Here is an 18,063-nt window from a genome sequence, read left to right as displayed (position 1 = left end):
GCTCCTTCCGCGGGGGGAACTGAACCGCTATCTGAAGGAGAATGTGACACAAAGAAGAAAATTACACAAAACTGAATTAATGGCCAGTGTTGTTTTAGTGAAATGGACATTTGGTGTCACATAATTTGCAAAGAAAGCTAAAAAAACGAATCCTTCAAAAAGGTTTGATTTAGCTTAAAATTCAATCATGTGCATCGAAATATTTGCACATCAATTATTTTTTACCATATCATTTAGATATATGATGAGTACTGACATTAAAATTAACTAGTAACTAACTATTAACTAGTTTACATTAACATTTACATGCAGCTTACCGACTCCACCACCCTGACCATCATGTACATGGCTGTTAGCATGGACACCAACATCGTTCCCACTGTTCCTTCAGGCTTTTCTAGAGTTCCTCTGTCTCCTCCTTCAATCTCTCCAGTGTTCCTCAGTCCTGCCGAAGGAAAGTCGACCCAGCACGGTTGCAGTTATCAGAAATACAAAGTTGCGGTGCTGCAGGGAAACTGACCACACAGTGTTGGAGTGTCCACCCACTCAGGTCCCTCAGGTAAACACTCTCACACACACACACACACACGCCACTGTCTTCATTCTCACTGTCTGACTGTTAAAGAGCTTTGCGGGACAGAAATAGAGAAGCAATAATCTTTCCCTTTGGCTCAACACTTGTTTCTGGACTGTGCTTTCACTTTGAACAAGTATGAGAAGGAGTCGTTTGGGACGTGCAGTGTGGAAAAAAAGGGTTTTATTTATTGTTTCTATTGACTTAGATTCAACCTCCTCCGAGTAGAATACATTATTTGACACTTTTACCCTCGGTTTTGAATGTTTAAACAAATTTAAACAAACTGTGGGAAAATGTTTTCATTTCACTGAAGCACCTAGGGCTTCAAATTCCACTGAGGTTTTTAAAAGCTCACTACGAGCAGATGAACAGACGCCAACTCTACTGTATGAAGCTAAATTATGGGTTATGCTTTTGCATATGTTCCCTGACATTGTTTCATATGAATTATTCCATTATTTGGATTAGACACAGATAAAAACAGGTGTGAAACACAGACATCTACCATTTGTCCTTCTGTTCAAGCAGTATATAGAAACGAATTACAATGTACAGATGTTGATTAATCACAATTAATCTTGCTATTAAACACAACTAATCATGATTAATTGTGATTAATCAATCCTGTGATTAATCATATTAAGTATGTTCATCCTTGACAACCCTAATGTGAAGACAGCTGCAGCAGAGGTGGTGGTATGACTGAGGCTGGAGGTGTTCTAAGTGTCATCTCTGCTTCAATCTCTCTAAATGGCATGGTATGTTTCTAGGAAAACCAAGGCCTGGGTATCAACTCACATACTGTACCAGTTCACCTGGTATTCTAATAATTATCACAAAGATCACACGCTCTAACCGTGCGTCACAGTCTGGAGGCGATACCTGTTCGACGGGTGCTGTCTGCTGGTATCGACCGCTGTTATCAGTGTTGTCCTCTGTCAGTCATTGTCAGACGATGCCTGTTTTCTGATGTCGTCGCTGCCGCTTCTGCTGCTGCTACGTCAACGACAGGTGATCAGATAGAAGGGCAGGTATGTGTCTTACCACTGGACCACAGATATAAGGACTAACCTGACAAACAGAGCGACAGAGACACCTGGCTCTGGACAAAGTTGGATGCACGTTTTGAAAATTGGTAAGAATATTTTAATTTGAATTAATGATTTGGGAAAAATGTCTTGTTGGTATTATCAGAATGTTAGTCGTATATTCTAAGGAACACAAAGCAAAAGTTGTACACAAGTATTGACCGCATTTACAGTGCTATCAAAGACTTCACTATAATATATAGTCATATATAGTCAATTCAAAAACACATCAGGGTGAACCAGTGTTAATGTTGGCAGCCACTTTGATTTAATCTCTCTCCTTTGACATATGTCTCATATTATTTTTTTAACGTCATACCGCACATTATTTCATAAGACAATGTTTGTATTTTCATACCCACATTACATTACTTTATTTAATCTGTTAGAAGGGAAGGTCTAAGTTTTATTAATTAGTTAATTATTAATGAATTAAATCGACTGTATTAGTTATATTAATCAAATGACAAAGCATTGTTTTGGGGTTGTATTGTTTAGTAGTTTTAGTACTACTTTGGGTTTTGTTGTTGAAAAAAGTCATTTTTCTCCGTATTTTCCTAAACCTAGTAATTTTGGGCTTTTTTTTTTCATTTTCTATTGTAACTGAGTTTACGTTGACAACATTTTTCATCACAGGATTCCAAACTTTGTGTCACACAGGGCATGTGTCCCAGGAGTAAAGACAAACTAATTTAACACAGAGACCAGAAGCACCAGCTGGAATAACCATGCCGAAAAAGATTACCAAAAAGATGACCAAGAAGAAAAGTATGTTTTTGTTGTTGTTTTTTTATTGATTATGAATATTTATTTTTTATCTGATGTAATTGACCAAGAAGAAAAGTATGTTTTTGTTATGTTGTTAGTTATGTATCAATATACATTCATATTGGTTCTGGTTAATAAGTAATAATTAATAAGAGTTGTCATATTACATATTGATTCATCTGTTTGTTTGTTTTTTTGCCTTTTCCGAACTAGAACCTCCAACTAACAGTGTCCAAGCAGAATTTTTACACAACCTTGGACTGGAGCCCTTTCTGTCTGCTCCACTGGACTCAGCATGCATGTTGAATATCAGCACCTGGACTTCAGAGAATCTTGAACCCCTAGAGACCAAAGATCTGCCATTCTCCTTTCTCCAGCGTCTTTGGCTCCTCAGCCCTGATGCCAGGAGTACGTGCTGCAGAGGTTCAAACAGTGTCCTGAATAATGCCAACCACTCTGCTGAGACAGCAAACGGCCTGGAAGGCGAGGATCAGCGAACCATCAACCCCCTCGATCTGGTCACAGCTGTCTATATGTCTGCCCACCCTTTCCTTACGCAGGAAATGACGGCCCGCGTGATGCAGTGCCAGTTTGCCGTACCTCTGGTCCTACCAAGCAAAGATCCCGAAGGCCCCGGTCGTTTTCTTCTCTGGCCTCTAAGAAACGTTGTGACACAATGGACGTCTGATTCAGCAGACGAAAGAGAAAAAGGTCAAGTGCAGGATTTAGCAAGTCGATCCATGCCGATGGTTTCCTTCCTGAAGTTCGGACACTTGAGTGTCTCCAAGTCACAGGTGCTCAATTGCATTTCAAGCCAACACAGATCTTGCAGAGAAATGTTTGTACACAGGGAGATGGAGGGAGGCCATCTTCCCAGAAAACTGGCTAACGGCCTGGTGGAGATCGGATGGTGTGTACCCACTGGAGGCACTGTCGGAAATAGGTTTCCTGCCCCCATGGCCATTTGTAACCTCCGAGGTGATGCGACTAAACACGAGCAATGCCTCACCTTTCTATGCCAGGCTTCGTCGGCTGTGGTTGTCTTCTGTGGGCAACTCCACGAGAAAGAAAAACAAATTCTTGCTTCCTGCAATAACCTGGCCAAAAAGCTCATAGTGGTCGATGTATCAGAGACTGAAAAAAACGTTAAAAGTAATCTGGGTTTTGCTGGGGTGTCCTTTGGAAGAACCACAGGTATACCTAAAGAGTCAGTGGTACAAGGGAAAGGACTGAATGTGGAGGAAATCGCAAAGAGTCTCTCTAACACGCTGAAAGTTCTGCTACCAACTGAACTGACGCATGTTTCAATGGTAGAGGCAGCAAAAACTGCATCTGAGATAGGCCTCGAGGTAGATGAAGGAGCTGCCTGTAAAAAGGCGTTGTCCATGGTGGAGGAGGTATTGGAAGGGTTGGGGGAGGATCTTGGGCAGTTTAAGGAGAAGCAGCTTCCATTACAGGGATTTTTCTGGAAAAAACTGGGTGAAATAGAGAGGATAGAGTGTAAAAGCCGGATTGAAAGAAAACCGCTGGACCCCGAACTACGAAGAGAAAAAAAATATATCTTGGCTGAGTATAAACGCTACAAAATCACCCAATCCATGAAAGTATTCATCAACGCAATGTCTGCCACAGATAAAGTAGAGAGGGCCTACTTTCTTAGGTGGCTGAAACTCAAGCTGAAGCTGAAGCAGAAAGAAAGCCAAGGTGGTCAACGAGATCTGTTTTCATTTGTGCACACAGAAAATAACGTCCCTGAAAATCCTGATGAGCTCCAAAATGGATTCGCTGAAAATCTCAGTTTCAGTGATTGCTCCAGTGCGGATTCAACATCAGAGGGAGAAAACCTTGAAGCACTGTTAGGTGCTTACGCCAAACATGCAAACAAACAGCCAAACAGCAGAAAAAAGGTGGAGCAGGCAGTGGATAGGTCAACGGCCGAGGATACGCAGTCAGACTCACTGCCACAAAAATCCCCATTTCTTGAAAAAATTGACGAACATCAGAACCAAAATGAACCAAAGCTAAAACTTGACCCTAACTGTTTGTTTAATCAAGACTGTTCATCCCCAGATTTTTCTGTGGAACCTCAGACCCTTGTTCCTCTTCAGACATTGAAGTCTAATTCTTTCTCAGATTTGACTACAACACAAGACAGGATAGGTCCAGATGCTTCCACCAAACCTCAGAAGGTTGGCTCTTTTCAGACTTTGGAGTCTGATTCTTCCACAGATTTGACAACAACCCAAGACAGACTGTACCCGAATGTCCCCAGTGAACCTCTGGTTGTTGGCTCTCTGTACACATCAAAGTCAAATTCTTTCTCAGATCTGGTTATGAGCAAAGATGTGATCGGCCCAGATGTTTCCACCGAGCCTCAGAAAGTGAATTCTCTTCAGACTTCGAAGTCTCATTCTGTCTCAGATTTGGCAACAACCCAAAACAGACTGTACCCAGATGTTCCCTCTGAACCCCTGACAGTTGGCTCTCCTCAAAATGGAATGTCCAGGTCTTTCCCAGCTTTGACAGTAAACCAGGACTCTTTGCACCAGGAACCTCAGACACGTGGTCTTCTTCAGACTTCAGAGTCTCATTCCTCCTCTGATTTGACTACAACCAATGACTGTTTGTCTCCAGAACCTCAGATGCTCAGTCCTCCTCACGGTCCCCCCTCCTCAAATTTGAGGGCAACCCATGACTGTATGTGCCCAGATGTTTCTACTGAAGTTCAGGTCCCCGATCCTCTTCAGACCTCCAAGCCCGTTTCCTCCTCACTTGGTCTTGAGCACTTTTTGCGTGAGATGGGCTTAATTTTTGAGCTGACTTGCAACAATTTTGGCACTAGAAGCCAGAATGTTTTGGGCCTTCCAGGTGTAGCTGCGGACCTGCTTCTCTATGGGGTTCCTCTTGAGATAATGGATGGAAACGCCTCAAATGTTCCAATTCATTGGCTGGGCTGTGTCTTTGCAGAGCTGAATCGCCGCCTCCCTCAACAGAAATACAAGCTACGAGTGCTTACAAACCTTGGGGTTCATTATGCAAGGAATGCTGAAGTTCTTTCAGCAATATTTGGGCTAAAATTCCCTGACGGAACAAGAACCGGCAGAGGGGTGTACATGCTGCTCCTTCGGCTGCCTGACAGTGTCAGACAGCTCATGAGGTGTGATTTTCTGTTGTTTCTCAACGTGGCAGGCTTCGGCTCAACTTCTCAATACAACAGCACTGATACCAGGATCCATGACCATGAGATGGCTGCGGTTGCAGCAGGAATGACTGATGTTTTGATGCACAATGTGTCTCCACTCACAGGTCCTGAGTTTGAATCCGACCTCACCGTGATTGCTAACGCTCTCCTCTGCATACAGCAGTATGTTCCGATGCCCAGCTGCCAACTGCTCGTCCACGATGAAGACATTAATAGTATGTTACATGCCTTACAGTTAAAGCATGTATGTGAGGTTCTTCAGAGCGAGACCGGCAGTATAGAAGCTAACAATGCAGATAAACAAAACGCAAAGGCCGCACCTTGTATCACCTGTGTCAAAGGGCCCTGGTCCAGCGCCTCCCCTTTTGGACCAGTTGATACGCAGTACAGTACTGCAGTGTTGAGGTTAAAAAAAAATGTGTTTGGGACGTTGGAGAAATTGGCATTGAAATTGCCAGCCACAGGTCTGGCAGATTTTTTTGTTCGTTTGAATTCACTATGGGAGGTAGTGAAGGAGGATTCATTCTATATTGGCCTGCAGAACAGGGACGCAGCCAAAGCTTTCCCTGATATGTGCACAGAGGTCGCACAGTGGCAGGAGAATTTGCTGGATCACATAGAGAGTTGGTTTGAAGGGGCAGAGAAGAACATCATTGACACAAAGGAGAAGGCTCTGGATGAGGAAGACCAAAATGATCTCTTGAGTGAGTTAAAGGAAGACGCCAGGGATGAGATAAAAACAAAGGCCAGGAAAATCAAGACACGAATGAACACTTATATAAGAAAAAACGATGTCCTCAAAGAGAAGGGCGACTCGTTCAGACCTCTTGTGATGAGCTATGTTGATCATCTGCAGGAACAAGTCACTGAGAACACAATCCAAAGATTAGAAAAAGCCAACGAGAGCCATTGTTTATCCGTGCAGTTAAACAAGTTCAGAACCCTCCTGGAAAAAGAGCAAGAGGCAGAGTTTGACAGTCTGATGAGGAAGAGTAATTCAACCAATGCTCTCCTTCAGGATGAACAACTAGAAGAAGAATTTGAAGGAATGTGGAGCAAGATCGTTTCTACCTTTGGCTTCAGGCCCGCAGAGACAGAGGATATCACTCTAAGAGTGAGAAATATTCTGATACAGAATCTGATCAACAGAGGGCTCCAGAAACACATCAGAAAAACAGAGGCCATTTTCTTTTACTACATGTGTGGCTTTCGGATTAACGACGACTACCTAAAGTACAGAAGTAGGGTAAGCAACATCATACTACGGAGAAAAGACGCGGAAAAACTGGCATGCACTGTGGTAGAGGAATATAATCAGTTTGTGGCAGAGAAATTCAGCCTCCCAGCCTGTTACTCTGAATCCTATATAAAGGAGATTTTGGAAATTGTGGAGAAAGCTTTGCAGAGAAATCCTTTGGAATTCAGAACAGCTTTTGAAGTCGATCTTAAAGTGTATCTGTGCAGCGCAGCATGCCAGGATTTCCAAAGGCTCCGTGAGCGCTTTGATAAGGACGAACAGCTCCTGACGTACATGAGTGTCAATAAGAGGGCCTACATGTCGAAATTCGTCTACCAGTTCAGGAAGAACGATCAGTGTCAACGAGTGGCTGAAGCCTTTATCTCCATGATCATCAAACCCACGGTGTTACACTACATCTACAGTCTGATGGGGCCTCATATCGTTGAGGAGATACGGTCTCAGCACCAGCAGTACCAGTCCTCACACACCTTCAGCCAAAGCCTGATGGAAAAGTTGATAACGGAGGTTCGCTTTGAGAGATTTCTGGAGTTCTTGCATTTTTACAACGGCTATAGACAGAAGAGGATCCGGGAGACGGTCCTGTCTCATCTTTCCGAATCCACCACTCTGAATGAATGGAGACAAGATAAGCTGTGTGAGATTGTGAAAATAATTACATCAGCTTTGAATCAAACGACACCCGGCACACAAGACGTTCTGAGTGACACAAAGCCGCTGCTGGAGGAAGTGTGTGTCATTATCCAGAATGATGCGAATATAGACGTTTCCTCAGTCGCTCTAAATGGCCCGCTCTTCAGCATCACCACAGAATGGGCCACTTTTGTCACCTGCTTAAAAAAGCTATTGGCCGAAATGCAGGCAGACCTCAACCAGGAGTTTTCGCAAAGTGTGGACGTCACACAACTCCTCAGGTGCCTCCCATGTAGCCCCCAAAAGTCCCTCTTCAGCAAAGTGAAAGGCTGTGAGAAGTGTTGTCCTCTCTGTAAAGCCCCCTGCCAGGAGGTCGAAGTGGGCCATGACGTTCACAGGGCTTTTTTCCACAGGCCCAAATACATGCTGCCTAATGTGCCAGGGAATGATGGTCCTGAAGGTGCAGCCCAGTCTAAGCTAGAGCAGAATCAGGACACAGATGATCTGTCCGTCACATGTGGGAACCTCCTCTCCATCTACCCAGACTGGACCATGTACCCCGACCAAAACCACCAAACTCCCTGCCTGTACTGGAGGTACTGTATCTTTAATACTGGTCTCCACCACAAACATTGTTAAATTCTGTCTGTTTGTGACAAGCATTCCTTTTTGTACAGGTATGTGCTGGTGAGGTTCAACGAGGATTTTGCCAAGGAATATGGCAAGATGCTGGTAGAAGTTCCAGCGGAGTGGAGAAACATCACTCAGGAAGAGGCTTTGAACAATCTGAGGGACATTTACCTCAGTAAATAGCTCTTTAGCTTCGATGTTGTTTTGTTATGTTCTAAAAAAAATGAAGCCTTTAAGGTATTTTGACACGATATTGGTGAGTGACACAGAACTACAGGAGTAATCTGTAATCTGAACAAAAGATGTAAAATACTATTTTTGTGGGTTTTTTTATTGTATAATTATAATGTAACAAATGATAGTACAGTTTTGTAGATTGTAGGTTTTTTATCCAATCAAAACATTTACAGTTTAATAGAAATTAAATAATTTTGAATAGGGGAGTTCACTAAAGACAAAATATTATCTGAACAAAAATGTTGTTAATCACAGTATCTTTCACCATGAAAGGAAGTAGACATAAGACATAAGCAAAGAACTTAAAAATCAAATGAAGTAAACCACAAGAGGGCAGTGTAGGAAGAGAAAACTACAAAATCATTAGTCGTTATTTTCAGACTCCTGTGGTTGCTAAAATAAATTCATCAGCGACTGCATTAAAGGCACAGTTAGCTTTAAAGGGGGCATCATAAAAAAGCTATCAATGCTATTTTTTATAAATACTGTGTTTATTTAAAAAACAGTTGCTATGACAACCATGGTCCTTCTCTCACAACTCATTTCATCCAGCTCCGACTCTCAACATCCATTAGGCTTTTTTTTTTTTGGTGTGAGGTATAATTTACATTTTTAACCTCTAAACATAAATTCTTATTTGAATAATGTATTCATGTTAAAGTTGATTCTGTTTAAATAGGGAAGAGGAAAAATATACAATATTTTAAAAGCATCTAAATCATATGATCGTTACAAAATCTTAATTTGAAAGTGGAAAAAAAATGAAGAAAACATAAAATAAAACAAGATACTTAAGTTAAGTTAGTACACACTTTCTGAATTAAAAATTCAACTTTCTTTTTTATTTTTTGGTAATTTAGCTACTCCTTACACTCCAAAAAACGTTTGTCAGTGATCCTATTGGTTTTTAATAATTTGTCAAATATTTACAGCTTTAGGTTGTATAATATAATATAAACTCATTATTAACCTTTTTTTGTGATACAGGTTTTTTGGAGGATAGTTTCAATTCTAATTTTAAAACTGTTAAATCCTTTGATGCCAATGTTTGGGGAATTGGGCTTATACCAATAAAACTGACTTGACTTGATCATCCTGGAATGCAGGCAGGACAGTCAAGAGATGCCACATTTATGTTATCCTGGCATTCAGCATATCCAAGATCGATCATCTATTCATCCCATAATTTACATTTTTTTAACATTTTGACCAAATTCGTTACAACACTAATTACCAGCACAGGTTTCCCACACATAAATACTGTAATTTCTCTGCCTTTTTCAAACCAATCAATCCACAGGGAATTTGAAGATGCACGAAAACATAATAATCAGCACTAAACAATGATAATCAGCAATTCCAAGCCACTGATGCAAAACCACAACATTTGTCAACACTGATTAAGCTCTGCGATCACAGACAGACAGATCCTTAATGACATCCTAGGTCTACGTCCAGAAAAATACTGTTTGAAAAAAGCAGCTCAGTGTATGATGCATCTCAAATGATAGTCTAATATTTTTCTAGATAAACGCGATAGCTAGCCAGTGGAATGACAAAATAATTGAAAAAAAACCCGACGATCTTTTATAACAAAGATCTCATATAATTATAATTTATAATATAATTTAATAACACGGTTCAACAATGCGTGCATTTTTAATTTCCCTTCTTTCACACTGAGTGAAAGACTCATTTCTATAAAAGGATGGGCCATTCAAGCGGCAGCCGGCCTACAGCAGCAGCTGTATGCTTTTTTGGCAGGACAAACTTCAGTTAAATCTTCATGTTGCACTTCCTGCCTCTGTGAACCGCTTAACAGTTTTTGCTCTCTGTCCAATCAGATCACTCAGCCTCACTCTCTCTCTCTCTCTCTCTCTCTCTGTGCCCTCGTTCTGAGTCTGTGACAGCTCCTCTGCCTCAAGCACTACTTGAAAAGGTTTCAATCTAAAAAAACGAAAAAAGAAAGAAAAACGTTTTTTCAACTAATGTTATGTTGCTGCACTCGATCAATGATTTGTGAAAGGTAGTGAACAACGAAGAAGAGGTTTTCAAGAGTCAATATTAAAATCTCGGTGAATTGTAAAATCAATATTTTGTTAAACAAGTGTTTACAATATGCATGGAAAAAATGAATTTTATTATTTTAATTGAATGCACACATTACTACTGTCAAGCCAACAGCAATAACATTTAACTTTATATGGCCTTTAGATAGATGGATGGATGGACGGACGGATGGACTGATGGACGGACGGACGGTGGGTGGATGGTCCCAGGCTGTGAAATTGCAGTGTAGCAATTTGAAGCATCATCACATACAGAGACAATAGGAAACAATGAGGTAATTAGAAAAAAGAACAACCCACACCAGTTATGGTATAATAAATGCACAAAAATGTATAGATGTTCAGATAAGCAGCATACACTGTACTGGTAAAATGAATAGGTAGGTGTTATTTCAGTATTATTTCATTCAGTGTTATTTCATACAATATATTTTGAAAACATTTCTCATCTATACAACTCATAAACTGAAAACCAAGGTCCGTCACAAATGTCATATTCAAAAGGTCAACCGTTCCTCCGAGAGGTTTCTCATTTTTTATCGAAATACCCAGTTTCACTGGCGGGCAGGCTGGCAGCAGCAACAATTGGCAACAGTTTCACTGAACAAAGCTGTTTTCAATCCATTTTATTTTTTGATATTGGAGCCACTCCTTGCTTTGATTTGCAGTCTGTGGCGTACTTCCAGCACAGATGCCTTCAGGTAAAATGAGGGTAAAGAGGGAGAAGGAGCAAACAACAGGCTGACACGTGGACAGGAGCTGGGGTTATCTGTCCAGTGTAAACAGCTGTAGACCACTAGACTCACTGTGACCCAGGACTGATCAGTGATAAGAGACTAGAACTGAGTGGAAAAGTCAGAATAGTTCACTGTATAAAACGTGAAAAACTATTACATGGAATCAATTTGAAACTTTTAATGCGATAAATATTGAATATAGAACTAAGATTTGTGTGTGGTCATGGATGGATGGATGGATGGATAGATAGACTCCTACTCAAACATTTTCTATAGTAATCTTAAATGAACAGTTGTCTCCCCCTGTGAGCTTCAGATTTGATATTTAAAGTCTTTTAAGTGGTCACTGACTCTCTAAATGGCTTAATTCCTTTTTTTAATTTCTTTCTGACCCTGAGGACCTTAAAAAACAGTTGTTGTTTTCGTTTGTATGACTTTCATAAAATCCTCATAGCCATTAAAAATCCAAGGTCCAGGCCGAGTGCCCACTTCCTGAAGACCTGTGGACCGATCAAAGATGTGATGCTTTTAAGTGCTGACTCAAGACCCAACCTTTTAGTTTTTTTTTTTTTATTATTCATGGTCCATTTTCTTTTAACAAACATTCGCAATCGATCGTTCGCAAATGCTCTTATCTCAATTTCACAACCAGAATCCACATTTGTAAAGTCATTACGTTTGTGTGTATAATTATTTTATAATGTCTTTTAATTCTTTGCTATATCTCGCGATATAGTGAAAATTTTGTGAGATGGGAAATCTGCGATGCACTGAGGGAGCAAAAGGTGAATCGCGACATAGAGAGGGAACACTGTATATATATATTTCTTTTTTTGGTATATTTCTTGTTATGTCTATTTATGTACTATTTTATTGGCATTTTAACGAATTGATGTTGTTTTTTTTTTTTGTTTCAGGCCATGGGACCTAGGACTCAGAGATGTTACTACACCACACAAGACAGACAGACACACTTCACTTTCTGGTGACAACAACTGTGAGTCACTCAATGGTGTTGTTGGATGGTGTCAGAAACCATCTCTGTCTCTGTCACTGTGTGTCAAACTGTCCGTGGTGTTACTTGTTTGTGTCATGTTTGCCCCAATACTCTCAGATTCACCATGTTGGCTTGAACTGATGAACAAAGGGACATATTCTTCCTGCAATACAGCAAACTATAATCTATACCTGAATCAATGTGAAGGGCGGACATACTTTCTATTTTAATTATGCCTAAATATGTCGTAGGCATGTTTTATTTGTACTACATCAAATCTTGAATATTTTCTTTCATGCATGTATAGGATACTTCACTATACTTTGATTTACTAGTCTATCCATCCATCTGTCCGTTGTTCCATCCACCCACCTGTCTGTCCATCCATCCGTCCGTCCATCCATCCATCCATCCATCCAAATCCTGTTTACAGCCATAGTCGAAGCTCATTACCATTCACATTCATACCTCTGGCCAATTGATAATGTGTTTGACCTCATCTCCAATCTCCATTTGTTTTGGACTCTGACAGCAGACCAAGCACCTGGAGAGAACACCTACACATCATCATACAAACTCACACAGAAAGGCCATCTGTCCGAGCCTTTCTTGTTGTGAGGCATCTCTGTAGATCTTACCAACTGGCCAGAAAACACACATTTTCACCAGAAACTAGATAAGCATGACAATGCATGGACAGACAGATGGCCTGTGGGATTTCTACATCATCAGTCTGTTTTGCTACCGGGGGTGGCAGCCAAGCATAAAATCAAGATCAAGCGACTCTACAATAGCTTCTTTGAAACTTGTTTATTGGTGAAATTCTCTCATGTTTTTCCCTGAGATCACAACAATAGCTGCTTTCTCTTTACAAAACGTCTCATCCTTTTGTCGTCATTCTAGCCTTTAATACACGTGACGTCGGATATTACTGACACTCACAGAGGTCAAAGACGAAATGAACGATGGAGTGACGCTAATCTACAATGACAGCTTGTTAAGATATAATATTAACAATTATTATTCCTGAAATGAAAACCATCTTCAGGGCTCCCTGATACAAATCTAATCAAAGTGTAGCATTTTATGATTCAGAGTGGTCGACGGCAGGACTGAGAAAGAACCAACCAGCAGCACCTAGTAGCTTGAAATTCAACATCTGGTATTAGTTTGGCTTCACCACCTGCGGGGGCACTAGAGAGTCTGGAAAATGGGCATTCAAAGGATGCCACAGTGATCAGAGAGAATTGTAGAAACAGACTGATGGGTATTTCAACACAACCCTGTGAGACGCTGATGACAGTGTGTATTTAATGTACACTGCTAAATGTTAACCTAACGTGTCCAGATGATAAAAGCACACATTTGCATAAAGAACTCTAATTACTATGCATTATCAGGCAAAAACACAACAAATGGTCTGACATTTAGTTCTGCAAAGGCATAAATGTATTCCATTTAACTTCTCAATTCAGTTCATGCCGTTCTCAGTGAATACAGAACCAGTCTTATGAAACACTTTCCTCTGAAATAGAAATCCATATCCACTGCTCCTCATTACCATCCTCCTGTCTGTTTGTCACAATGCTATTGTGCCATATTGAGCGCTCAATCATGTACAGAAAACCTCCGTCTCCTCCGAAGGTTTGTGGCAAACATAAGTGAGAGTCGACTCACAATGCAATCCCTCAGGTGAGGTGTCAAACTCTCATCACGTGTCTGACAGCGGCGAGACAAAGCAACTTCAGTCAGAAGACAGAAAAAGAAAGAAAGAAAGAAGTAGTGTTGATGACGGCTGCCATTGATCTGTGTCAAAAGGACCTGCAGTCTCAGAGACGTTATCGTCTGCAGCTAATTAAACTCCCAGCACTCATGATTGTCAGTGGTGAAGATAGTGACCACGGACACACCACCGTCCACACAGGTGAGTAATTCATATGAATTCATATCAATAATTCAAATGCAGTGATAACAAACTTGCTGTGTTTCAGAATCATCAGGGCCGCACTGTGGCTCAGTGGTCAAACTGTTCAATAACGTAGTGGTAAGTATTGATCTTACTGCAGAATTCAGAATGTTCACTCTGAATTGACCAATTTTGTGAATGTGAGTGCGAATGGTTTCTCCGCAAATATGGCGCGAGGTTGAACAGGTCATGGTGTAGCCCCACCCTCCAAATCACTACTGGTAATGGCTTCACCTTCAACAGCAGATGAATGTTAATGTGTGTCATTAAACACTGTGCTTGGAATACATGTATTTTAAATCCTTGATTTCCACCCATGAGCAGTAAGTGATCCTGCCTTACAGCAAGAAGCCAACAGTTTGATTCCCCGTGGTGAGTGACGCTCTTTATGGTCCATTAAGATGAGGTGTGCGTGTGATTGGTTGGTTGTTTCTCTCCATATGTGGCCCTGTGATGGACAGAAGAGGATGTTTGAGATGCCACCTGATAATTAGACAGTGCTATTACTGCACTCTTTCATTTCCCTCCGGAGATTAATCACTAAATATGATTATATTTCCTGCTTGACTCAGGAAATATGTTTCTTTTCTTTCCTTCCCTTCAGACACTCAGGATTTCAAACAGAGATTAGACAGAGAAAAGAACAGCTTCCATCTGAAGGGCAGGTCATACACGGCTGAACAGGTGTCCGCACCAAGTCTTCCGGACCGATTCGGCAAAATGTTGTTTTGTAAACCTTCGTTCAGCCTTATGGGCTATAGAAGCACTCAAAGCCTGGAGCAGGTGGGAGGAGGCTTACTGATGAATTGAGGGAGTGGGTTCCTGTGGGTCCCCCTTGTCTCCCCCTTCTCCCTCTGTCACTCTCACTCAGTGCTGAGTGAGAAAAGGCACCATGTCCGTCTGACTCTTCACATCACAGTGGTGTTCAGTAAACGCAGCAGGAGAGCATGTCTCAGCAGAGACGCTGGATCAGCGGCCAGGAATAAACAGCACCAGGACAAGAAGGGCAACGAGGAGGAAGAGGAGGAGAAGAAGAAAACAAGAAAATCCTCTGGACTTCTGCACAGGTAAGATACCATTTACTATGTTGACGTCTGTTGAAGAACAAGAACACACAAAAATCCTCCAACACATGTTCAAAAAGATTTAACATTTATTTAAAAATGATCATTGTAACCAGCAGTTTTATTTAGATTTAGTCAAAAACATTTTTTAGTGTATAATATATATTCTTTATATCTGAAACAGCATATGTTGATTTAGCACTTTTTACTGTATATGTCAAAACATTAATACCTGGTAAATCTTTCGTAATGTTAAATGCTGATTTCGGGTCCTTTGCGGAGGAGCCGTAGTTGAACAGCAGTGGTTAAAATGCAGGTGCATGCAGTCGGATCAGTTCTAAGGTCATAGGAAAAAAAAAACCTGTAGGAAGAGCATGTACTGCATTGTGCGCATAATTGCACAATTGAGTAATCGTAGGGAAGAAAAAAAAGATTCACTGAGTGCTGAAACTGAAGCTGAGATGTTTGAAGACTGTGAAAGATGATGACCAGGGAAAGAAGCCAGAACACTACTGTGGATCACGCTGCTGCCATTTGTTGCAACAGTGCTGCTCCTTTGAAATCCTCCTCCACTCCCACCCCTCTCGCCCATTCCCCTCCTGTGTGTGTGTGTGTGAGTGAGTAAATGTGTGAGGTATTGATGGAGAGATGTGTATAAAAGCCAGGGTAAAGGCACCTGCTGCTCAGAGTAGAGGAGCGTCTGAAATTGTCCATCATTGTCTCACTGCCTACCTGTGGTTGAATGACGCTCGGAGCTCGTGATTAACTCACATTTTAAATGTCAACGTCATCTTCATAGGCGAGAATATTTAAAAATCTGAAGTCCCCCCTCTGTGTCCATACAGTTAACTTTCCAGTTTTAATGCATCCACACAGTCTTTACTTAGAACTGTGTAGCGTTTAGAAACACGGTGTTTAAATAAACCAGCAGTGTTTGCACGGGTGATGAAAATCCAAACCCTGCAGGTCAGTTGTCATCTGGTGCCAGTGTCCCTCTGTGCCAAACACCAGCTGTGTGCACTCTGGAATGTATGTTGTTCCACCGTTTTTTTTTTACAACATAGATGGACAAGAATGATGAAAGGGTTAATTAGCACTATAATGGGCACTTAATTACAGTGTGGAACCACATGCATGGAGAGAGTGAAAGAGAGAGAGAGAGAGAGAGAGAGCCTGCATACACTGTACAACACCTAGAGTCTCAACTCACCAATTTGGTGCACAAAGCAAAATTATGGTTTTGCTCCCCCTATCCACCCCATTGTCACTGCATTTTAGGGCTGCGGCTTTAACTCCTTAAAAGCTGCAGCTGATTCCAATGGATTCACCTGATATTTTCAAACGGGCAAAAAAAAAAACAGGAAAAAGAAATATCTAAAAAAGGATAAATGCTCATGTTAACTTCATCCAACACCTTGTTTAACCAGTGTTAAACTGCAACAAAATTAAGGAATTTTCTTTTAAAAAAAATGTAATTATCTAATTGTAATTGTAAATAATACAATAACTTTTTTAAACAATTGAAATTCATTAATCAGCTATAGTTAGAGCTATCTCTGTGTAGCCTCTGCCAAAAGCTGCCTCTGATAACAGCTGCATTATAATATATGTATTATATCATATATATGCATTAGTGACTCTTCTGTTCCCAATGGGAATAAGATTCCGCCAGGCTACCACTAGGAGGCAGCACCATGTCCAATAATTTTAGAACCATTGCGGGAGTCGGTTTGGATGACATGTTTGTCAGGCGTAGACTGCTCTGACACAGACTGGACCTCTGACCTGAGGTTGAACCCCTTCCAGACGTAGCAGGACATGGAGACAGTATTTTGAGTGAAAATTTCCCCACACTGTGTGTAAATGCCAACACCTGTATATGGACTCTGTCCTAGAACAACAGTCAGTAGCTGAACATTGGGGATTAGTAGATAGTACTGTATATACCTGTAGTACATGTTATTCTGCCTTAAATGCCATGAGAATTTCAAACTGATAAATTAATTTAAGCAATTGATTTCTTAATTACGACAGTCCTATTTAAAAAAATATAATTAGATTTTTTTTCAGGTCAAGGTTTTTAAACATTGCAATTAGTCCAATTCACATATGGCTATTATTGTAATTATGAGTGACATTTAAATGCACGGCCATTATGAGTTTTGACGGTATTCCTGATAGTTCTGGGCCGGGTTTGACGGTATTCCTGATAGTTCTGGGCCGCACAGGTTAATTCTCTACTAATTTGATGCAGAGACAAGCTGCGAAAGATTAACTATTGACGGTTTTTGCGGCGACGTGAACCAGACGATGAGATCAGATAAATCCCCCAGTGTGTTGTCAAACAGCACAGCCCTGAGGTCTGGCCGCGTCTCGTACGTCAACATCATGTTCCCTGTTTAAAGTTCACTCCCATTATCGGAATTAATTTTCCTGTCTACGTGATGTAGTTTCCAAACAAAGACGCAGCTGTGAAAATTCATGTGAGTCCTGTCGTCTTAAATGAAGGACAAATTAGAAAGGCGGCGGCGACGAGGGAGCGGAGTCGTGCATTTAAATTTGTACTGTTAGAGAGTACAGCCAGACGGTGCCTTTCTTTAAAAGCTTTTTGTTCAAAGTATGAATGCTCCCTCTGCATATAAATATATAAATAGAAATGTGTAGAATGTGTATTTCTCTATAGGGGACGACAGATGAATTAACAGGTGCTGTCAAGTTGGAATCGTTCCTCAAGTGAATTAAGTCCGACCGGGGGCATTAAGCACTGCTGCTGTAGGTCTACTGCTGACAGGCTGACAGACACTGTTGTCAAATGGACTGTTAGGGACTGTAGACTA

General features: G+C 41.0%; 1 protein-coding gene across 5 annotated transcripts; it reads left to right on the top strand.

Moving 5' to 3' along the window:
* Window positions 1–1,520: 1,520 nt before the first annotated feature.
* Window positions 1,521–15,123, top strand: gvin1l2 (GTPase, very large interferon inducible 1-like 2). 5 transcript variants are annotated; one of them, XR_003049611.1, is made up of 8 exons: window positions 1,521–1,712; window positions 2,326–2,433; window positions 2,647–8,122; window positions 8,204–8,331; window positions 10,608–10,737; window positions 12,117–12,196; window positions 13,841–13,888; window positions 14,015–15,123. XR_003049611.1 is itself a non-coding variant. In XM_025055274.1 (5 exons), the coding sequence occupies exons 2-5, from the start codon at window positions 2,394–2,396 to the stop codon at window positions 12,128–12,130; spliced, it is 5,658 nt and encodes a 1,885-aa protein (XP_024911042.1). In that variant the 5' UTR covers window positions 1,521–1,712; window positions 2,326–2,393; the 3' UTR covers window positions 12,131–15,123. The 5 variants fall into 5 exon arrangements, 1 of the variants encoding a protein (XP_024911042.1); XR_003049613.1 differs by lacking the exon at window positions 10,608–10,737; XR_003049610.1 differs by having other exon boundaries at window positions 13,841–15,123.
* The last annotated feature ends 2,940 nt before the right edge of the window (window positions 15,124–18,063 follow it).

Source organism: Cynoglossus semilaevis, chromosome 4, assembly GCF_000523025.1.
Source record: "Cynoglossus semilaevis isolate Cse_v1.0 chromosome 4, Cse_v1.0, whole genome shotgun sequence".
NCBI classification, from domain to species: domain Eukaryota; kingdom Metazoa; phylum Chordata; class Actinopteri; order Pleuronectiformes; family Cynoglossidae; genus Cynoglossus; species Cynoglossus semilaevis.
This window is presented reverse-complemented; position numbering and strand designations above follow the sequence as displayed.

Excerpts from the sequence above, each read along its gene's own strand:
- gvin1l2 (XM_025055274.1), top strand. The coding sequence starts at position 2,394 with ATGCCGAAAAAGATTACCAAAAAGATGACCAAGAAGAAAA. Across the intron at positions 2,434-2,646 it reads AAAGATGACCAAGAAGAAAA|AACCTCCAACTAACAGTGTC; the intron begins GTATGTTTTTGT and ends TTTCCGAACTAG. Across the intron at positions 8,123-8,203 it reads ACTCCCTGCCTGTACTGGAG|GTATGTGCTGGTGAGGTTCA; the intron begins GTACTGTATCTT and ends CTTTTTGTACAG.